The sequence below is a fragment of the Oncorhynchus mykiss genome, chromosome 11, assembly GCF_057628025.1.
Source record: "Oncorhynchus mykiss isolate SJ-2025 chromosome 11, ASM5762802v1, whole genome shotgun sequence".
Classification (NCBI taxonomy): domain Eukaryota; kingdom Metazoa; phylum Chordata; class Actinopteri; order Salmoniformes; family Salmonidae; genus Oncorhynchus; species Oncorhynchus mykiss.
The window spans coordinates 88,091,975-88,116,195 of NC_143032.1; the positions used below are offsets into that span (position 1 = coordinate 88,091,975).

Genomic DNA, 24,221 nt, shown 5'->3' on the forward strand with positions numbered 1-24,221 from the left:
GTATTGTCCTCTGGGGTTCCTATATCAGTATCATGCTCTGGGGTTCCTATATCGGTATCATGCTCTGGGGTTCCTATATCAGTATCATGCTCTGGGGTTCCTATATCAGTATCGTCCTCTGGGGTTCCTATATCAGTATTGTCCTCTGGGGTTCCTATATCAGTATCATGCTCTGGGGTTCTTATATCGGTATCATGCTCTGGGGTTCCTATATCAGTATCGTCCTCTGGGGTTCCTATATCAGTATCGTCCTCTGGGGTTCCTATATCAGTATCATGCTCTGTCCTCTGGGGTTCCTATATCAGTATCATTCTCTGTCCTCTGGGGTTCCTATATCAGTATCATGCTCTGGGGTTCCTATATCAGTATCATGCTCTGGGGTTCCTATATCAGTATAATACTCTGGGGTTCCTATATCAGTATCATGCTCTGTGCTCTGGGGTTCCTATATCAGTATCATGCTCTGTCCTCTGGGGTTCCTATATCAGTATCGTCCTCTGGGGTTCCTATATCAGTATCATGCTCTGGGGTTCCTATATCAGTATCATACTCTGGGGTTCCTATATCAGTATCATGCTCTGTGCTCTGGGGTTCCTATATCAGTATCATGCTCTGTCCTCTGGGGTTCCTATATCAGTATCGTCCTCTGGGGTTCCTATATCAGTATCGTCCTCTGGGGTTCCTATATCAGTATCATGCTCTGGGGTTCCTATATCAGTATCGTCCTCTGGGGTTCCTATATCAGTATTGTCCTCTGGGGTTCCTATATCAGTATCATGCTCTGGGGTTCCTATATCGGTATCATGCTCTGGGGTTCCTATATCAGTATCATGCTCTGGGGTTCCTATATCAGTATCGTCCTCTGGGGTTCCTATATCAGTATTGTCCTCTGGGGTTCCTATATCAGTATCATGCTCTGGGGTTCCTATATCGGTATCATGCTCTGGGGTTCCTATATCAGTATCGTCCTCTGGGGTTCCTATATCAGTATCGTCCTCTGGGGTTCCTATATCAGTATCGTCCTCTGGGGTTCCTATGTCAGTATCGTCCTCTGGGGTTCCTCTACCAGTATCGTCCTCTGGGGTTCCTATATCAGTATCGTCCTCTGTCCTCTGGGGCTCCTATATCAGTATTGTCCTCTGGGGTTCCTATATCAGTATCGTCCTCTGGGGTTCCTATATCAGTATTGTCCTCTGCCCTCTGGGGCTCCTATATCAGTAGTGTCCTCTGGGGTTCCTATATCAGTATTGTCCTCTGTCCTCTGGGGCTCCTATATCAGTATTGTCCTCTGTCCTCTGGGGCTCCTATATCAGTAGTGTCCTCTGTCCTCTGGGGTTCCTATGTCAGTATTGTCCTCTGGGGATCCTATATCAGTATCGTCCTCTGGGGTTCCTATATCAGTATTGTCCTCTGGGGCTCCTATATCAGTAGTGTCCTCTGGGGTTCCTATATCAGTATTGTCCTCTGTCCTCTGGGGCTCCTATATCAGTAGTTTCCTCTGTCCTCTGGGGCTCCTATATCAGTAGTGTCCTCTGGGGTTCCTATGTCAGTATTGTCCTCTGTCCTCTGGGGCTCCTATATCAGTATTGTCCTCTGGGTTCCTATATCAGTATTGTCCTCTGGGGTTCCTATATCAGTATTGTCCTCTGTCCTTTGGGGCTCCTATATCAGTAGTGTCCTCTGTCCTCTGGGGCTCCTATATCAGTATTTTCCTCTGGGGTTCCTATATCAGTATTGTCCTCTGTGGCTTCTATATCAGTATTGTTCTCTGTCCTCTGGGGTTCCTATATCAGTATCGTCATTTGGGGTTTATATCAGTAGTGTCCTCTGGGGTTCCTTTTTCAGTGCCGTGCTCTGTCTGTAGCTGGAGTGTTTGACAGGCACATGTTTGGAGCTACAAATGGAAACATTCCTCCCCTACTCCCCAGTCAGCCTAACCCTAACCCGCTGAACACCAGGATGATTTAATGGATGAAGTCATCTTTGAGCAACAAAACATCATGCTTTGTGGCTTGAAAAACCTTTTTCCTCACCTCCCCTCTCCTCTCTTCTCCTCCCATCTCCTCTCCTCTCTTCTGCTCCCATCTCCTCTCTTCTCCTCTCTTCTCCTCCCATCTCCTCTCTTCTCCTCCCAGCTCTTGGGCTCCCGAGTAGTGCAGTGGTCTAAGGCACTGCATCTTAGTGCAAAGCTGTCATCAAGGCAAAGGGTGGCTACTTTGAAGAATCAAAAATGTGTTTAACACTTTTTTGGTTACGACATGGTTATGTGTTATTTCATAGTTTTGATGTATTCACTATTATTCTACAATGTAGAATGTTTGACTGGTACTGTATATGTGTATAAAGTGTATGTATGTATGTATGTATGTATATGTGTATGTATATGTATGTATATATATGTATATGTATATATGTATATGTGTATATATGTATGTATATATATATATATATATATATATATATATATATATATATATATATATATATATATATATATATATGTGTGTGTGTGTGTGTATAAGCTTTGTAGTTCTTGACACAAACCAGTGAGCTTGGCACCTACTACCATACCTCGTATTTTAAAGTCTGTTTGTTAACAGGTCTAACAGACAGCTGTCAGAGGTGTTTGTCCAGCTGCCGTCCAGGAAAGAGCTGCCAGAGTACTACGAGCTGATCAGAAAACCTGTTGACTTCAAGAAAATCAAGGTACCAAACCACAGATAATACATATTAAACATAACACCTATAGTAGTAAGGACAGACAGAGGAACCTACCAAGTGTGACAGACTGATTGTGTGCGTGTTTGTTTGTTTGTTTCCAGGAGCGTGTGCGGAGCCACAAGTTCAGGAGTGTGTCTGACCTGGAGAAGGATGTGATGCTGCTCTGTCACAACGCTCAGACTTTTAACCTGGAGGGGTCACAGGTCAGTCACCTCTAACCCCTAACCCTGAACTATATTGCTCACCCTGTCTGTGTTGTATATCTATTATGTTGCGCCTGTCTATGTGCTGTAGTTCTATAACATGGAGTGGTTTGTCTATGTGTTGTATATCTATGATAGGTATGTTTATCTATGGTGGGTATTTCCATGTTTTGTATATCTATGATAGGTCTGTCTATGTGTTGTAGATCTATGATGTTGGTATTTTCATTGTGTTGTAGGTCTACAATGTTACCTCTGTCTATGTGTTGTAAATCTATGATGTTATGCCTGTCTATGTGTTGTAGTGCTATGATGGTCTGTATGTCTATGTGCTGTGTATCTATAATGTTATGTCTGCCTATGTGTTGAAGATCTTTGATGTTGTCTGTCTGTATATCTATCATGTTTTGTCTATGTGTTGTGTATGTATCTATGACATGGTGTCCATGTGTTGTAGATCTATGACATTGTGCCTGTCTATATGATGTAGATCAAATCAAACTTTATTTGTCACATGTGCCGAATACAACAAGTGTAGACCTTACCGTGAAATGCAGTCTTATGGCTTGGGGGTAGAAGCTGTTAAGGAGCCTTTTGGTCCTAGACATGGTGCTCCGGTACCGCTTGCCGTGCGGTAGCAGAGAAAACAGTCTATGTCTTGGGCGACTGGAGTCTATGACAATTTAAGGGCCTTCCTCTGACACCGCCTACTACATAGGTCCTGGATGGCGGGAAGCTTGGCCCCAGTGATGTACTGGGCCGTACGCACTACCCTCTATAGTGCCTTACGGTCAGATGCCGAGCAGTTGCCATGCCAAGGTGATGTAACCGGTCAGGATGCTCTCAATTGTGCAGCTGTAGAACTTTTTGAGAATCTGGGGACCCATGCCAAATCTTTTCAGTCTCTTGAGGAGGAAAAGGTTTTGTCGTCACGACTGTCTTGATGTGTTTGGACCATGGTAGTTCGTTGGTGATGTGGACACTAAGGAACTTGAAACTCTCGACCCGCTCTACTACAGCCCCGTCGATGTGAATGGGGGCCTGTTCGGCCTGCCTTTTTCTGAAGTCCACGATCAGCTCCTTTGTCTTGCTCAGACTGAGGGAGAGATTGTTGTCCTGGTACCACATTGCCAGTTCTCTGACCTCCTCCCAGTTGGCTGTCTCATCGTTGTCGGTGATCAGACTGTTGTGTCGTCAGCAAACTTAATGATGGTGTTGGAGTCATACCTGGCCGTGCAGTCATGAGTGAACAGGGAGTACAGGAGGGGACTAAGTACATACCCCTGAGGTGCCCCAGTTTTGAGGATCGGTGTGGTAGACGTGTTGTTACCTACCCTTACCACCTGGGGGCGGCCCGTCAGAAAGTCGAGGATCCAGTTGCAGAGGGAGGCGTTTAGTCCCAGGGTCCTTAGCTTAGTGATGAGCTTCGTGGCCACTATGGTGTTGAATGCTGAGCTGTAGTCAATTAACAGCATTCTCACATACAGTTGAAGTCGGAAGTTTACGTCCACTTAGGTTGGAGTCATTAAAACTTGTTTTTCAACCACTCCACAAATTTCTTGTTAACAAACTAGTTTTTCCAAGTTTATTAGGACATCTACTTTGTGCATGACGCAAGTAATATTTCCAACAATTGTTTGCAGACAGATTATTTAACTTATAATTCACTGTATCACAATTCCAGTGGGTCAGACGTTTACATACACCAAGTTGACTGTGCCTTTAAACAGCTTGGAAAATTCCAGAAAATTATGTCATGGCTTTAGTAGCTTCTGATAGGCTAATTGACATAATTTGAGTCAATTGGAGGTGTACCTGTTGATGTATTTCAAGGCCTACCTTCAAACTCAGTGCCTTTTTGCTTGACATCATGGGAAAATCAAAAGAAATCAGCCAAGACCTCAGAAAAAAATTGTAGACCTCCACAAGTCTGGTTCATCTTTGGGAGCAATTTCCAAACGCCTGAAGATAGGTACCACATTCATCTGTACAAGCAATGCTGTGGGGGTGCTTTGCTGCAGGAGGGATGGTGCACTTCACAAAATAAATGGCATCATGAGGGAGGAAAATCTCAATCTCTCAAGACATCAGTCAGAAAGTGTTTTAGCTTGGTCGCAAATGGGTCTTCCAAATGGAACAATGACCCCAAGCATACTTCCAAAGTTGTGGCAAAAGGCCTTAAGGACAACAAAGTCAAGGTATTAATGTGGCCATCACAAAGCCCTGACCTCAGTCACATAGAACATTTGTGGGCAGAACTGAAAAAGCGTGTGCGAGCAAGGAGGCCTACAAACCTGACTCAGTTACACCAGCTCTGTCAGGAGGAATGGGACAAAATCCACCCAATTTATTGTGGGAAGCTTGTGGAAGGCTACCTGAAACATTTGTCCCAAGTTAAACAATTTAAAGGCATTGCTACCAAATACTAATTGAGTGTATGTAAACTTCTGACCCACTAGGAATGTGATAAAATAATAAAAAGCTGAAATAAATCAGTCTCTACTATTATTCTGACATTTCACATTCTTACAATAAAGTGGTGTTCCTAACTGACCTAAGACAGGGAATTTTTACTGGGATTAAATGTCAGGAATTGTGAAAAACTGAGTTTAAATGTATTTGGCTAAGGTGTATGTCAACTTCTGACTTCAACTGTAGGTGTTCCTTTCGTCCAGGTGGGAAAGGGCAGTGTGGAGTGCTATTGAGATTGCGTCATCTGTGGATCTGTTGGGGCGGTATGCAAATTGGTGTGGGTCTAGGGTATCCGGGAGGATGCTGTTGATGTGAGCCATGACCAGCCTTTCAATACACTTCATGGCTACCGATGTGAGTGCTACGGGGCGGTAATCATTTAGGCAGGTTACCTTTGTTTTCTTGGGCACAGGGAATATGGTGGTCTGCTTGAAACATGTAGGTATTCCAGACTCAGACAGGGAGAGGTTAAAAATGTCAGTGAAGACACTTGCCAGTTGGTCAGCGCATGCTTTGAGTACACGTCAAATCAAATCAAATCAAATGTTATTTGTCACATACACATGGTTAGCAGATGTTAATGCGAGTGTAGCGAAATGCTTGTGCTTCTAGTTCCGACAATGCAGTAAAACCAACAAGTAATCTAACTAACAATTCCAAAACTACTGTCTTGTACACAGTGTAAGGGGATAAAGAATATGTACATAAGGATATATGAATGAGTGATGGTACAGAGCAGCATAGGCAAGATACAGTAGATGGTATCGAGTACAGTATATACATATGAAATGAGTATGTAAACAAAGTGGCATAGTTAAAGTGGCTAGTGATACATGTATTACATAAGGATACAGTCGATGATATAGAGTACAGTATATACGTATGCATATGAGATGAATAATGTAGGGTAAGTAACATTATATAAGGTAGCATTGTTTAAAGTGGCTAGTGATATATTTACATCATTTCCCATCAATTCCCATTATTAAAGTGGCTGGAGTTGAGTCAGTGTCAGTGTGTTGGCAGCAGCCACTCAATGTTAGTGGTGGCTGTTTAACAGTCTGATGGCCTTGAGATAGAAGCTGTTTTTCAGTCTCTCGGTCCCAGCTTTGATGCACCTGTACTGACCTCGCCTTCTGGATGATAGCGGGGTGAACAGGCAGTGGCTCGGGTGGTTGATGTCCTTGATGATCTTTTTGGCCTTCCTGTGACATCGGGTAGTGTAGGTGTCCTGGAGGGCAGGTAGTTTGCCCCCGGTGATGCGTTGTGCAGACCTCACCACCCTCTGGAGAGCCTTACGGTTGAGGGCGGAGCAGTTGCCGTACCAGACGGTGATACAGCCCGCCAGGATGCTCTCGATTGTGCATCTGTAGAAGTTTGTGAGTGCTTTTGGTGACAAGCCGAATTTCTTCAGCCTCCTGAGGTTGAAGAGGCGCTGCTGCGCCTTCTTCACAATGCTGTCTGTGTGAGTGGACCAATTCAGTTTGTCTGTGATGTGTATGCCGAGGAACTTAAAACTTGCTACCCTCTCCACTACTGTTCCATCGATGTGGATAGGGGGGTGTTCCCTCTGCTGTTTCCTGAAGTCCACAATCATCTCCTTAGTTTTGTTGACGTTGAGTGTGAGGTTATTTTCCTGACACCACACTCCGAGGGCCCTCACCTCCTCCCTGTAGGCCGTCTCGTCGTTGTTGGTAATCAAGCCTACCACTGTTGTGTCGTCCGCAAACTTGATGATTGAGTTGGAGGCGTGCGTGGCCACGCAGTCGTGGGTGAACAGGGAGTACAGGAGAGGGCTCAGAACGCACCCTTGTGGGGCCCCAGTGTTGAGGATCAGCGGGGAGGAGATGTTGTTGCCTACCCTCACCACCTGAGATTGCATCGTCTGTGGACCTATTTGGGCGGTAAGCAAATTGGAGTGGGTCTAGGGTGTCAGGTAGGGTGGAGGTGATATGGTCCTTGACTAGTCTCTCAAAGCACTTCATGATGACGGAAGTGAGTGCTACGGGGCGGTAGTCGTTTAGCTCAGTTACCTTAGCTTTCTTGGGAACAGGAACAATGGTGGCCCTCTTGAAGCATGTGGGAACAGCAGACTGGTATAGGGATTGATTGAATATGTCCGTAAACACACCGGCCAGCTGGTCTGCGCATGCTCTGAGGGCGCGGCTGGGGATGCCGTCTGGGCCTGCAGCCTTGCGAGGGTTAACACGTTTAAATGTCTTACTCACCTCGGCTGCAGTGAAGGAGAGACCGCATGTTTTCGTTGCAGGCCGTGTCAGTGGCACTGTATTGTCCTCAAAGCGGGCAAAAAAGTTATTTAGTCTGCCTGGGAGCAGGACATCCTGGTCCGTGACTGGGCTGGATTTCTTCCTGTAGTCCGTGATTGACTGTAGACCCTGCCACATGCCTCTTGTGTCTGAGCCGTTGAATTGAGATTCTACTTTGTCTCTGTACTGACGCTTAGCTTGTTTGATAGCCTTGCGGAGGGAATAGCTGCACTGTTTGTATTCGGTACCAGACATCTTGCCCTGATTAAAAGCAGTGGTTCGCGCTTTCAGTTTCACGCGAATGCTGCCATCAATCCACGGTTTCTGGTTAGGGAATGTTTTAATCGTTGCTATGGGAACGACATCTTCAACGCACGTTCTAATGAACTCACACACCGAATCAGCGTATTCGTCAATGTTGTTGTCTGACGCAATACGAAACATGTCCCAGTCCACGTGGTGGAAGCAGTCTTGGAGTGTGGAGTCAGCTTGGTCGGACCAGCGTTGGACAGACCTCAGCGTGGGAGCCTCTTGTTTTAGTTTCTGTCTGTAGGCAGGGATCAACAAAATGGAGTCGTGGTCAGCTTTTCCGAAAGGGGGGCGGGGCAGGGCCTTATATGCGTTGCGGAAGAATAGAGTAACAATGATCCAAGGTCTTTCCACCCCTGGTTGCGCAATCGATATGCTGATAAAATTTAGGGAGTCTTGTTTTCAGATTAGCCTTGTTAAAATCCCCAGCTACAATGAATGCAGCCTCCGGATGAATGGTTTCCAGTTTGCAAAGAGTTAAATAAAGTTTGTTCAGAGCCATCGATGTGTCTGCTTGGGGGGGGATATATACGGCTGTGATTATAATCGAAGAGAATTCTCTTGGTAGATAATGCGGTCTACATTTGATTGTGAGGAATTCTAAATCAGGTGAACAGAAGGATTTGAGTTCCTGTATGTTTCTTTCATCACACCATGTCGCGTTAGTCATAAGGCATACGCCCCCGCCCCTCTTCTTACCAGAAAGATGTTTGTTTCTGTCTGCGCGATGCGTGGAGAAACCCGTTGGCTGCACCGCTTCGGATAGAGTCTCTCCAGTGAGCCACGTTTCCGTGAAGCAAAGAACATTACAGTCTCTGATGTCCCTCTGGAATGCTACCCTTGCTCGGATTTCATCAACCTTGTTGTCAAGAGACTGGACATTGGCAAGAAGAATGCTAGGGAGTGGTGCACGGTGTGCCCGTCTCCGGAGTCTGACCAGAAGACCGCCTCGTTTCCCTCTTTTTCGGAGTTGTTTTTTTTTGGGGTCGCTGCATGGAATCCACTCCGTTGTCCTGTTTGTAAGGCAGAACACAGGATCCGCGTCGCGAAAAACATATTCTTGGTAGTACTGATGGTGAGTTGATGCTGATCTTATATTCAGTAGTTCTTCTCGACTGTATGTAATGAAACCTAAGATGACCTGGGGTACTAATGTAAGAAATAACACGTAAAAAAACAAAAAACTGCATAGTTTCCTAGGAACGCGAAGCGAGGCGGCCATCTCTGTCGGCGCCGGAAGTAAGAGAGGTAATCCTGGTCCTGGTAATCCATCTGGTCCCGCGGCTTTGTGAATTTTGACCTGTTTAGAGGTCTTGCTCAAATCGGCTACCGAGAGCATTATCACACAGTCATCCAGAACAGCTGGTGCTCTCGTGCATGCTTCAGTGTTGCTTGCTTCAAAGCGTGCATAAACGGCATTTAGCTCATCTGGTAGGCTCACGTCACTGGGCAGCTTGTGTCTGGGTTTCTGTAATAGTATCTATAATGTTATGTCTGTCTATGTGTTGTAGATCTATGATGTTATGTCTGTCTGTGTCGTAGATCTGTTGTCTGTTTTAAGTGAGAATAGGTATTGGTCTAAAGCTGAAAAAGAAAGGAAATTCATATGAGCACCATAATGCCTAATTCACCCATGCACTACCATGCTTTTCCAGAACACAGCTTTGACCTACTACTAGGGATGCACGATATATCGGTGAACATATCGGAATCGGACGATATTAGCTAAAAATGCCCACATCGGTATCGGCCCGATGTCTAGTTTAACGCCAATGTTAAAAACCTATGTCAAAGCTGCTGTGCGTACCTATATAACGTGCTCGATCCACACAGCAGACATTGTGACGTAATTACGCCACGTAAAATGTTGCGCTACACGTGCAATACAGCATTCCTAACCTAGTCCACAATGTCTGCTGTGTGGATTGAGCATTCAACAAGTTTGAATTTGAAAGAGTAAGAAAATTTAAGCGAGACAACTCAAACGGCGAAATCCATTAAAGCCAAGATAATGGAATTCATTCCTCTTGACAATCAACCGTTCTCTGTCGTGGATGATGTTGGCTTTCGCCAACTGGTTGATCACCAGTACACACTACCAACCTCGCTATTTTTCAGATGTTTCCCTACCGGAGTTACACAGTAGCAACGTCACTGCTATTAGCTTCATGACATACATGCTATGGAACGCCGTTTGGGTCTTTGCGTGTCAAAAAGATACAGTAGCACTGTCAAAGCTGTACAAAAATGTCTGCAAACAAGCAAACACAGGCCACGAACGATGTGTTTACAATACTATGTTGGTAATAAAGCATAATTTGTTCGACCGCAACTTCTGGGTTAGCTAGCTTTAGCTTGGTGCCTAGCTAGCATGAATACAACCAGCCTGAAAACAATAACCAGTAGAAACTGCAGTCATTTTCATTATTCTTAGCAATGATTTAGGAATCCTTGAGTAAGTATTAGCTAGGTTTCCACTTGTTGTTCGACTATTGATATTGAACTTCAGTTCATGAAAATAAATAGCTAGTCAGATACTTAACCCTGTTGCCCAAAGTTAACGTTATAAGCAGCAAGCTAGCTTCATCTGGCTAGTGAGGCTCGACTGGACCGGGTTATGTGATGTGAAGCTAGCCACAATAAGCATTACTAGGGGGCAGTATTTTCATTTTTGGGAAAAAAACGTTCCCGTTTTAAACAGGATATTTTGTCAGGAAAAGATGCTAGAATATGCATATAATTGACAGCTTTGGATAGAAAACACTCTAACGTTTCCAAAACTGTAAAGATATTGTCTGTGAGTATAACAGAACTGATGTTGCAGGCGAAAGCCTGAGAAAAATCCAATCCGGAAGTGCCCCAGGTTTTGAAAGCGCTGCGTTCCAATGACTCCCTATTCAGCTGTAAATGTGCCATCAACGAGCTTACGCTTTCTACGTATTCCCCAAGGTGTCTACAGCATTGTGACGTAGTTTTACGCATTTCTGTTGAAGAATAGCTGTAGGCGGCCACATTACGTAAGTGGTCACATGGTGGCTCCGAGAGAGATTCTCGCGTAAAATACAGAGGTAGCCATTACTCCAATCGGTCCTCCTGAAAAACTAATTGTCCCGACGGATATATTATCGAATAGATATTAGAAAAACACCTTGAGGATTGATTATAAACAACGTTTGCCATGTTTCTGTCGATATTATGGAGCTAATTTGGAATCTTTTTTGGCGTTGTGGTGAGTGAAAACATTGTGAGTGAAAACATCTGAAGTTCATCAAAGGTAAACGATTTAATTTGATTGCTTTTCTGATTTCCGTGACATGGTTGCCTGCTGCTAGCAAGGCATAATGCTATGCTAGGCTATTATAAACGTACACAAATGCTTGTCTAGCGTTGGCTGTAAAGCATATTTTGAAAATCTGAGATGACAGGGTGATTAACAAAAGGCTAAGCTGTGTTCCAATATATTTCACTTGTTATTTTCATGAATAGGAATATTTTCTAGGAAGATTTATGTCCGTTGCGTTATGCTAATTAGTGTCAGGTGATGATTACGTTCCCGGATCCGGGTTTGAGAGTCACAAGAAGTTTTAAGCACAATAGTGAAATTTGCGGTTTGCCTTCAAAATAAAAGTATGTCATTGATAGTGATGCAAATTAATTAAAATAGTAGAATTATGCCATACTTTTATTTTGAAGGCTAACCGCAAAGTCCACTATTGTCGCTAATCCTTATTGTGGCTAGCTTCACATAAATGGGTCCGACCACCATTAATCAAATAAGAACTTCTATCCCATCATAAGAGGATTTTTATAACTCTAAATATTTGGATGAAAATATGTTAGCATTGTCAGAAATGCTACAAAAAGGTTGGACATTGTTGGTTCTTAATGGACGGAAATGTGCACGTGAGAGCAATAAATTGTGAATTTTATTTTTAAAAACTGTTGCACCTACAAGCGTATTCAGTCCAAATGAATCTAAATGTAATTGTCACATTATGGATTCTGTAGCCTCGTTTTAATATGTAGTCTAGAATTTGAACTAGGTTTGGGCAAGACATTGATTGTCTGACGACCCTAATGCTAACGACCCTGTCAACAATCCGGTATGTGGTTATTGGTAACGGCCGGACGGATCATGACGACAGGGAGTGTGTTGTGTACCTCCAATCAAGTTGATTTGCAAACTTTCATCGACATTGGTGTTACATTGACTTAGATATGATGGTTGTGAGATTTCAATTTAACATTGAGCTTCAACCAATCCCATACTATAATGTCTGTCTGTGTTGTAGAGCTATGACATGGTGTCTGTCTGTGTTGTAGAGCTATGACATGGTGTCTGTCTGTGTTGTAGATCTATGACATGGTGTCTGTCTGTGTTGTAGATCTATGACATGGTGTCTGTCTGTGTTGTAGAGCTATGACATGGTGTCTGTCTGTGTTGTAGATCTATGACATGGTGTCTGTCTGTGTTGTAGAGCTATGACATGGTGTCTGTCTGTGTTGTAGAGCTATGACATGGTGTCTGTCTGTGTTGTAGATCTATGACATGGTGTCGGTCTGTGTTGTAGAGCTATGACATGGTGTCTGTCTGTGTTGTAGAGCTATGACATGGTGTCTGTCTGTGTTATTGGCAGTTAATTAGAAACATTTATGGAATCATTCTTCTAAAACTGGCTAGCTAGCTAACACACATACAGGGCAGATAAATTCTTCAAATTCATTATTTTACACAATATCTTGGTTTGCACTGGCAAACCATCGTTGACCACCTCCCTGACCAACATGGCTGACCTTTATACCATCATAAGAGGGTTCATGACCATTCTAGGATTCTAACTCCTAATTCTGTGGTTGTGTCTGTGTATGTGTTGTAGACCTATGATGTTAATCCTGTCTATGTGTTGTAGATCTATAACGTGGTGTGTCTGTGTTGTAGATCTATAATGTGGTGTGGTGTATCTGTATTGTAGACCTATGGTGTTATGTCTGTGTTGTAGATCTATAACGTGGTGTGGTGTGTCTGTGTTGTAGACCTATGATGTTAAGTCTGTGTTGTAGGTCTATGGTGTTATGTCTGTGTTGTAGATCTATAACGTGGTGTGGTGTGTCTGTGTTGTAGACCTATGGTGTTATGTCTGTGTTGTAGATCTATAACGTGGTGTGGTGTCTGTGTTGTAGATCTATGATGTTATGTCTGGTGTAGATCTATGATGTTGTGTCTATGTGTTGTAGATCTATAACGTGGTGTGGTGTCTGTGTTGTAGACCTATGATGTTATGTCTGGTGTAGATCTATGGTGTTATGTCTGTGTTGTAGATCTATAACGTGGTGTGGTGTCTGTTGTAGACCTATGATGTCTTGTCTATGTGTTGTAGATCTATAACGTGGTGTGGTGTCTGTGTTGTAGACCTATGGTGTTATGTCTGTGTTGTAGATCTATAACGTGGTGTCTGTGTTGTAGACCTATGGTGTTATGTCTGTGTTGTAGATCTATAATGTGGTGTGGTGGCTGTTGTAGACCTATGATGTTATGTCTATGTGTTGTAGATCTATAACGTGGTGTGGTGTGTCTGTGTTGTAGACCTATGGTGTTATGTCTGTGTTGTATATCTATAATGTGGTGTGGTGTCTGTTGTAGACCTATGATGTTGTGTCTATGTGTTGTAGATCTATAACGTGGTGTGTCTGTGTTGTAGACCTATGATGTTATGTCTATGTGTTGTAGATCTATAACGTGGTGTGTCTGTGTTGTAGACCTTATGGTGTTATGTCTGTGTTGTAGATCTATAACGTGGTGTGGTGTCTGTGTTCTAGACCTATGGTGTTATGTCTGTGTTGTAGATCTATAACGTGGTGTGGTGTCTGTGTTGTAGACCTATGATGTTATGTCTATGTGTTGTAGATCTATAACGTGGTGTGGTGTCTGTGTTGTAGACCTATGATGTTAATCCTGTCTATGTGCTGTAGATCTATGAGGACTCCATCGTGCTCCAGTCTGTGTTTAAGAGTGCCAGACAGAGAATCGTAAAGGAGGAGGAGAGTGAAGAGGACAGCGATGATGACGATGATGATGATGATGATGAGGAAGAGTCGGAGGCAGAGTGTAAGATAAAGGATTCTCTCTTTCTCTCCCTTTCCCCTCCCTCTCTCTTGACAATAAATCATATATAATGTAATGTAAAATCAATGCAAGGTACTCAACTCATCCAACTGAAAAATATACCTACTGTATCTCTGTGGATGTGTACTTGACTTGTCTGTCATGTGGTCCTCTAGAGCTCAGTTGGTAGAGCATGGCTCTTGCAATGCCAGGATAATGGGTTTGATTCCCTGGACCACCCATACAGTACCAGTCAAAAGTTTGGACACACCTACACATTCCAGGGTTTTTCTTTATTTTTACTATTTTCTACATTGTATAATGATAGTAAGACATCAAAACAATGAAATAACACATGGGATCATGTAGTAACCAAAAAAGTATTAAACAAATCAAAATATATTTTATATTTGAGATTCTTCAAAGTAGCCACCCTTTGCCTTGATGACAGCTTTGCACACTTTTGGCATTCTCTCAACCAGCCACCTGGAATGCATTTCAAGTAACAGGTGTGCCTTGTTAATTTGTGGAATTTATGTTCTTCTTAATGTGTTTGAGCCAATCAGTTGTGTTGTGACAAGGCTTTTAAAATATTTATTTGTATTATTTCTTTAAACAGGGAGTCACATTGAGATTAAAAATCTATTTTACAAGTGAGCCCTGTAGACATTACAATAAAAACAGAATAATAAAACATACACATGTGTATAAAACAATATAATGCAGCACACAATAACAAAATAAACACATTTAATAAAAGCAATCTCATTCAACAGCACATCTAACTGCAGTGAACTCTGCAGATTGTTCCACAAATTAGGGGCAAAAACACAGATTTTCCCAAATCTTTGTGGACTGAAGGGATCTCTATTGTTATCCATTCCTGAGAACGGGTTTGGTAACTTATGATTCTTAAATGAATAAATTAATTTACGTATGGAGGGAGTTTCTGTCAGGTTGCTTTGTAAATAAATCAAAGGGAATGCAGCGCTCTTCTTACAGATCGAGAGGTCCATCCCACATTTATATACAGACTACAATGTCCTAAAATGGTCCCCTGTGATAAAACGTATTGCTGAATGGTAGACTGTGTCCAAGGGTCTTAAAACAGGTTGCCCCATCTTTCTCCAATTTTCAATCCAGAGGCATGATTTATTCAGATGTAAAAAAAACAATCTAGGATCTTAGCTTCTTAGTCAGATGTTCTATATGCGTTAGGAAGGACAACTTGTCATCAATCCAGACACTCAGGTACTTATATTGAGAAACCAGCTCAATTTGGGCTCCATTTGTAGGGCAAATATGCAGGTCCTCAGGATCAACATTTCATGACCTAGAGAACAGCAGGAGCTTGGTTTGACTTATATTTAACACTAATTTAAGATCTGTAAGTGATTTCAGAAATGGATCAAAGTCATGCCGAAGTTCACGACTGGCCTGCTGCACTGAGGTGGCACAGGAACACAACACTGTGTCATCTGCATAGAGATGAATGTTAAAAGTATTAACAGTGTTTCCTATGTCATTAATATACAAAGTGAACAATAATGGACCCAAAGTAGAACCCTGAGGAACACCTTTTTGAATCTCAAGAAATTCAGATTAAACCCCATCTATCAAGATGGCTTGAGTTCTGTCACTAAAATAATTCAGATTTAACCCCATCTATCAAGATGGCTTGAGTTCAGTCACTGTGATAATTCAGATTTAACCCCATCTATCAAGATGGCCTGAGTTCAGTCGCTGAGATAATTCAGATTTATCCCCATCTATCAAGATGGCCTGAGTTCTGTCACTGTGATAATTCAGATTTAACCCCATCTATCAAGATGGCCTGAGTTCAGTCGCTGAGATAATTCAGATTTAACCCCATCTATCAAGATGGCCTGAGTTCAGTCGCTGAGATAATTCTGATTTAACCCCATCTATCAAGATGGCCTGAGTTCTGTCACTAAGATAATTCTGATTTAACCCCATCTGTCAAGATGGCCTGAGTTCTGTCACTAAGATAATTCTGATTTAACCCCATCTATCAAGATGGCCTGAGTTCTGTCACTAAGATCATTCTGATTAAACCCCATCTATCAAGATGGCCTGAGTTCTGTCACTAAGATAATTCTGATTTAACCCCATCTGTCAAGATGGCCTGAGTTCTGTCACTAAGATAATTCTGATTTAACCCCATCTATCAAGATGGCCTGAGTTCTGTCACTAAGATCATTCTGATTAAACCCCATCTATCAAGATGGCCTGAGTTCTGTCACTGAGAGAATTCAGATTTAACCCCATCTATCAAGATGGCCTGAGTTCTGTCGCTGAGATAATTCTGATTTAACCCCATCTATCAAGATGGCCTGAGTTCTGTCGCTGAGATAATTCAGATTTAACCCCATCTATCAAGATGGCCTGAGTTCTGTCGCTGAGATAATCAATAAACAATGATCAATAAACAAAGCAGCACAGCTCTTTCTAGCATCCAAGGCATTGACAAGATCATTAACAACTAGCGTGGTTGCTGTGGTAGTACTATGCCCAGGTTGGTGTATATTAAGAAAAAAAATATCAGATAAAAAGGAACAAAGTTGTACATTAACCAAGGATTCAAGAATCTTAGCTAAACAAGGTAGTCTTGAAATGGGGCGATAGTTGTCAAGATCATTTGTATCCCCACCCTATTGGAGTGATAGATGTCCAGATCATTTGTATCCCCACCCTAATGGAGTGATAGATGTCCAGATCATTTGTATCCCCACCCTAATGGAGTGATAGATGTCCAGATCATTTGTATCCCCACCCTAATGGAGTGATAGATGTCCAGATCATTTGTATCCCCACCCTAATGGAGTGATAGATGTCCAGATCATTTGTATCCCCACCCTAATGGAGTGATAGATGTCCAGATCATTTGTATCCCCACCCTAATGGAGTGATAGATGTCCAGATCATTTGTATCCCCACCCTAATGGAGTGATAGATGTCCAGATCATTTGTATCCCCACCCTAATGGAGTGGTAGATGTCTACATAATTTGTATCCCCACCCTAATGGAGTGATAGATGTCTACATCATTTGTATCCCCACCCTAATGGAGTGATAGATGTCTACATCATTTGTATCCCCACCCTAATGGAGTGATAGATGTCCAGATCATTTGTATCCCCACCCTAATGGAGTGATAGATGTCCACATCATTTGTATCCCCACCCTAATGGAGTGATAGATGTCCAGATCATTTGTATCCCCACCCTAATGGAGTGATAGATGTCCAGATCATTTGTAGTGAATACTGTAGTGAATACTCTGCTGTCTCACTACCATCTTATTGTCTGTAGTGAATACACTGCTGTCTCACTACCATCTATTGTCTGTAGTGAATACTCTGCTGTCTCACTACCATCTATTGTCTGTAGTGAATACTCTGCTGTCTCACTACCATCTATTGTCTGTAGTGAATACTCTGCTGTCTCACTACCATCTATTGTCTGTAGTGAACACTGCTGTCTCACTACCATCTATTGTCTGTAGTGAATACTCTGCTGTCTCACTACCATCTATTGTCTGTAGTGAAAGCTCTGCTGTCTCACTACCATCTATTGTCTGTAGTGAACACTGCTGTCACACTACCATCTATTGTCTGTAGTGAACACTCTGCTGTCTCACTACCATCTATTGTCTGTAGTGAATACTCTGCTGTCTCACTACCATCTATTGTCTGTAGTGAACACTGCTGTCACACTACCATCTATTGTCTGTAGTGAACACTGCTGTCTCATTACCATCCATTGTCTGTAGTGAATACTCTGCTGTCTCATTACCATCCATTGTCTGTAGTGAATACTCTGCTGTCTCATTACCATCAATTTTCTGTAGTGAATACTCTGCTGTCTCATTACCATCCATTGTCTGTAGTGAACACTCTGCTGTCTCACTACCATCTATTGTCTGTAGTGAACACTCTGCTGTCTCATTACCATCAATTTTCTGTAGTGAATACTCTGCTGTCTCATTACCATCCATTGTCTGTAGTGAACACTCTGCTGTCTCACTACCATATATACTCTAGTCTATTCCGTAAACTTTATTATACTGTACCCATTTAATTAGGTTTCTCTCTCCTCATCATCCCCCTCTCTCTCCTCCTCACCCCTCTCTCCCCACCCCTCTCTCTCCCCACCCCTCTCTCTCCTCACCCCTCTCTCTCCTCACCCCTCTCTCTCCTCACCCCCTCTCTCTCCTTACCCCCTCTCTCTCCTCATCCCCTCTCTCCTCATCCCCTCTCTCTCCTCATCCCCTTTCTCTCTCCTTATCTCTCTCTCCTCACCCCCTCTCTCTCCTCATCTCTCTCACTCCTCATCTCTCTCTCTCTCATCTCTCTCACTCCTCATCTCTCTCACTCCTCACCCTATCTCTCTCCTCATCCCCCTCTCTCTCTCCTCATCCCCATATCTCTCTCCTCATCCCCCTCTCTCTCTCCTCATCCCCCTCTCTCTCTCTCCTCATCCCCCTCTCTCTCTCTCTCCTCATCCCCTTCTCTCTCTCCACACCCCCTCTCTCTCTCCTCATCCCCTCTCTCTCTCCTTATCTTTCTCTCTCTCCTCACCCCACTCTCTCTCTCCTCACCCCATCTCTCTCCTCACCACTCTCTCTCTCCTCATTCCCCTCTCCTCATCCCCCTCTCTCTCCTCATTTATTGACATAGCAAGTTAAATTACTTACATTGTCAAAGTTTACATAAGTAACAGCAATAATAATAGTAGTAGTGGAAATGGGATTACCATTAACAGCAACTACAACAACAATATTAATGAGAATAATAATACATTAAAGCAATAGTAGTGGACCAGTCTCAACCTGACTGAGAAGACACATGACCTGGTAGTAGATCAGTCTCAACCTGACTGAGAAGACCCATGACCTGGTAGTAGATCAGTCTCAACCTGACTGAGAAGACCCATGACCTGGTAGTAGATCAGTCTCAACCTGACTGAGAAGACCCATGACCTGGTAGTAGATCAGTCTCAACCTGACTGAGAAGACACATGACATGGTATGAAAACCAAAACTAAATGGAAAATATTATTGACATTACATTGCACTTTTCACAGGCTGTCCCTCAGGTTGTGGCAGGAGGACACATATTTGGCTGCCTGAGCATTTAGGCTTTTTACCCAATAAATATTAGATTTTTTTCTTAATCTTTTATAGTTTCAAATTCGTTGTACTGAATGATAATTTGGGGAAATAAATTTTATCTTAGGTCTGAGTATATGTCACAGTGTAATAGGAAATGTAGGTATGTCTCTACCTCTCCCCTGGAGCAGAGTTAACACAGCCTGCCCTCTCTGGGCAGCCAGGTTGGTCTGTGATGACCGGTCTCTATAGCCAGACTGTCCTCTCTGGGCAGCCAGGTTTGTCTGTGACGACTGGTCTCTATAACCAGACTGTCCTCTCTGGGCAGCCAGGTTTGTCTGTGACGACCGGTCTCTACAACCAGACTGTCCTCTCTGGGCAGCCAGGTTTGTCTGTGACGACCGGTCTCTATAGCCAGACTGTCCTCTCTGGACAGCCAGGTTTGTATGTGACGACCGGTCTCTATAGCCAGACTGTCCTCTCTGGACAGCCAGGTTTGTCTGTGACGACCGGTCTCTACAACCAGACTGTCCTCTCTGGGCAGCCAGGTTTGTCTGTGACGACCGGTCTCTACAACCAGACTGTCCTCTCTGGGCAGCCAGGTTTGTCTGTGACGACCGGTCTCTACAACCAGACTGTCCTCTCTGGGCAGCCAGGTTTGTCTGTGACGACCGGTCTCTATAACCAGACTGTCCTCTCTGGACAGCCAGGTTTGTCTGTGACGACCGGTCTCTGTTGCCAGACTGTCCTCTCTGAGTCTGTACCTAGTCAATGTTTTCCTCAGTTTTCTATCAGTCACAGTGGTCAGATAGTCTGCCACCATGTACTGCCACCATGTCTGTTTAGAGACAAATAGCATTGAAGTTTACTTAGATTTTTTGTGATGCCTTTCCAATAGGTGATTTATTTTTGACTGACTGCTGTCCTGAGGCTCTATGGGGTTGGTTTGGGTTAGTGAACTGAGCCTCAGAACCAGGTGGCTGAGTGTTGTCCTGAGGCTCTATGGGGTTGGTGAACTGAGCCTCAGAACCAGCTGGCTGACTGCTGTCCTGAGGCTCAATGGGGTTGGTTTGGGTTAGTTAACTGAGCCTCAGAACCAGCTGGCTGATTGCTGTCCTGAGGCTCTATGGGATTGGTTTGGGTTAGTGAACTGAGCCTCAGAACCAGGTGGCTGAGTGTTGTCCTGAGGCTCTATGGGGTTGGTTTGGGTTAGTGAACTGAGCCTCAGAGCCAGCTGGCTGAGGGGACTCTTCTCTTGTTTCATCTCTTGACATTGTAGAGCTGTGTGATGGAATGTTTTGGGGTCACTTGTTTTTAGATGGTTGTAAAATGTGATGGCTCTTTTTTCTATTTGAATGAGGAGAGGGTTTTGCTGTACATGCCTTATTTAGAGTTTTTCTTTGAATTTACAATGCAGTCTTAGCAAAACTCTGCATGCAGTATTTCGATTGGATGTTTGTCCCATTTGGTAAATTCATTAATAGACAGTGGACCCCCATACTTCACTGACATATAAAGCAACTGGTTCTAGAACTGATTGGAACATTTTGAGCCAGATTCTAATTGGAATTTCGATTTTAATGTTCCTTTTAATGGCATAGAATGCTCTTCTTGCTTTGTCTCTCAGCTCATTCACAGCCCTGTGAAAGCTACCTGAGTTGCTGATATTAGGTTCTAGATACGTGTAGGGTCTGGTGTGTTCTAATAGAAATGTGTCCAAATATAATTTATATTTGTCATCCTGATTTCCAGACCTCTTTTGGAATATCATTATATTCGTTTTTGTTTTTTTTTGATTAACGGTCAGAGCCCAGGTCTGACAGAACCTGTAATTAACGGTCAGAGCCCAGGTCTGATTGAACCTGTGATTAACGGTCAGAGCCCAGGTCTGACAGAACCTGTAATTGACGGTCAGAGCCCAGGTCTGACAGAACCTGTGATTAACGGTCAGAGCCCTGGTCTGACAGAACCTGTAATTAACGGTCAGAGCCCAGGTCTGACAGAACCTGTAATTAACGGTCAGAGCCCAGGTCTGACAGAACCTGTAATTAACGGTCAGAGCTCAGGTCTGACAGAACCTGTGATTAACGGTCAGAGCTCAGGTCTGATTGAACCTGTGGTTAACGGTCAGAGCCCAGGTCTGACAGAACCTGTGGTTAACGGTCAGAGCCCAGGTCTGACAGAACCTGTGGTTAACGGTCAGAGCCCAGGTCTGACAGAACCTGTGGTTAACGGTCAGAGCCCAGGTCTGACAGAACCTGTGGTTAACGGTCAGAGCCCAGGTCTGATTGAACCTGTAATTAACGGTCAGAGCCCAGGTCTGACAGAACCTGTAATTAACGGTCAGAGCCCAGGTCTGACAGAACCTGTGATTAACGGTCAGAGCCCAGGTCTGACAGAACCTGTGATTAACGGTCAGAGCCCAGGTCTGACAGAACCTGTGGTTAACGGTCAGAGCCCAGGTCTGACAGAAACTGTAATTAACGGTCAGAGCCCAGGTCTGATTGAACCTGTAATTAACGGTCAGAGCCCAGGTCTGATTGAACCTGTGATTAACGGTCAGAGCCCAGGTCTGATTGAACCTGTAATTAACGGTCAGAGCCCAGGTCTGACAGAACCTGTGATTAACGGTCAGATCCCAGGTCTGATTGAACCTGTGGTTAACGGTCAGAGCCCAGGTCTGACAGAACCTGTAATTAACGGTCAGAGCCCAGGTCTGACAGAACCTGTGGTTAACGGTCAGAGCCCAGGTCTGACAGAACCTGTAATTAACGGTCAGAGCCCAGGTCTGACAGAACCTGTAATTAACGGTCAGAGCCCAGGTCTGACAGAACCTGTAATTAACGGTCAGAGCCCAGGTCTGATTGAACCTGTGGTTAACTGTCAGAGCCCAGGTCTGACAGAACCTGTAATTAACGGTCAGAGCCCAGGTCTGATTGAACCTGTGGTTAACGGTCAGAGCCCAGGTCTGACAGAACCTGTAATTAACGGTCAGAGCCCAGGTCTGACAGAAGCTGTAATTAACGGTCAGAGCCCAGGTCTGACAGAACCTGTAATTAACGGTCAGAGCCCAGGTCTGACAGAACCTGTGGTTAACGGTCAGAGCCCAGGTCTGACAGAACCTGTAATTAACGGTCAGAGCCCAGGTCTGACAGAACCTGTAATTAACGGTCAGAGCCCAGGTCTGATTGAACCTGTGGTTAACGGTCAGAGCCCAGGTCTGACAGAACCTGTGGTTAACGGTCAGAGCCCAGGTCTGACAGAACCTGTGGTTAACGGTCAGAGCCCAGGTCTGACAGAACCTGTGGTTAACGGTCAGAGCCCAGGTCTGATTGAACCTGTAATTAACGGTCAGAGCCCAGGTCTGACAGAACCTGTATTTAACGGTCAGAGCCCAGGTCTGACAGAACCTGTGATTAACGGTCAGAGCCCAGGTCTGACAGAACCTGTGGTTAACGGTCAGAGCCCAGGTCTGACAGAACCTGTAATTAACGGTCAGAGCCCAGGTCTGATTGAACCTGTAATTAACGGTCAGAGCCCAGGTCTGACAGAACCTGTGATTAACGGTTAGATCCCAGGTCTGATTGAACCTGTGGTTAACGGTCAGAGCCCAGGTCTGACAGAACCTGTAATTAACGGTCAGAGCCCAGGTCTGACAGAACCTGTGGTTAACGGTCAGAGCCCAGTTCTGACAGAACCTGTAATTAACGGTCAGAGCCCAGGTCTGATTGAACCTGTGGTTAACGGTCAGAGCCCAGGTCTGACAGAACCTGTGGTTAACGGTCAGAGCCCAGGTCTGACAGAACCTGTAATTAACGGTCAGAGCCCAGGTCTGACAGAACCTGTAATTAACGGTCAGAGCCCAGGTCTGATTGAACCTGTGATTAACGGTCAGAGCCCAGGTCTGACAGAACCTGTGATTAACGGTCAGAGCCCAGGTCTGATTGAACCTGTAATTAACGGTCAGAGCCCAGGTCTGACAGAACCTGTGATTAACGGTCAGATCCCAGGTCTGATTGAACCTGTGGTTAACGGTCAGAGCCCAGGTCTGACAGAACCTGTAATTAACGGTCAGAGCCCAGGTCTGACAGAACCTGTGGTTAACGGTCAGAGCCCAGGTCTGACAGAACCTGTAATTAACGGTCAGAGCCCAGGTCTGATTGAACCTATGGTTAACGGTCAGAGCCCAGGTCTGACAGAACCTGTGGTTAACGGTCAGAGCCCAGGTCTGACAGAACCTGTAATTAACGGTCAGAGCCCAGGTCTGACAGAACCTGTAATTAACGGTCAGAGCCCAGGTCTGACAGAACCTGTAATTAACGGTCAGAGCCCAGGTCTGATTGAACCTGTGGTTAACGGTCAGAGCCCAGGTCTGATTGAACCTGTGGTTAACGGTCAGAGCCCAGGTCTGACAGAACCTGTGATTAACGGTCAGAGCCCAGGTCTGACAGAACCTGTGATTAACGGTCAGAGCCCAGGTCTGACAGAACCTGTGATTAACGGTCAGAGCCCAGGTCTGATTGAACCTTTGATTAACGGTCAGAGCCCAGGTCTGACAGAACCTGTGATTAACGGTCAGAGCCCAGGTCTGACAGAACCTGTGATTAACGGTCAGAGCCCAGGTCTGATTGAACCTGTGATTAACGGTCAGAGCCCAGGTCTGACAGAACCTGTGATTAACGGTCAGAGCCCAGGTCTGACAGAACCTGTGATTAACGGTCAGAGCCCAGGTCTGATTGAACCTGTAATTAACGGTCAGAGCCCAGGTCTGATTGAACCTGTAATTAACGGTCAGAGCCCAGGTCTGACAGAACCTGTAATTAACGGTCAGAGCCCAGGTCTGACAGAACCTGTGATTAACGGTCAGAGCCCAGGTCTGACAGAACCTGTGATTAACGGTCAGAGCACAGGTCTGATTGAACCTGTGATTAACGGTCAGAGCCCAGGTCTGATTGAACCTGTGATTAACGGTCAGAGCCCAGGTCTGACAGAACCTGTGATTAACGGTCAGAGCCC

At 44.3% G+C, this 24,221-nt stretch overlaps 1 protein-coding gene across 17 annotated transcripts in view; it reads left to right on the top strand.

Moving 5' to 3' along the window:
- The window catches only part of smarca2 (SWI/SNF related BAF chromatin remodeling complex subunit ATPase 2), a 168,129-nt gene that overhangs the window by 112,052 nt on the left and 31,856 nt on the right, over positions 1-24,221 (top strand). For all 17 annotated transcript variants that reach the window (XM_090191295.1, XM_090191298.1, XM_090191300.1 and 14 more), the window contains 3 exons: positions 2,601-2,706; positions 2,823-2,924; positions 13,943-14,078. In XM_090191295.1, the coding sequence (XP_090047421.1) occupies positions 2,601-2,706; positions 2,823-2,924; positions 13,943-14,078 (344 nt within the window). The remainder of the gene's footprint in view (positions 1-2,600; positions 2,707-2,822; positions 2,925-13,942; positions 14,079-24,221) is intronic.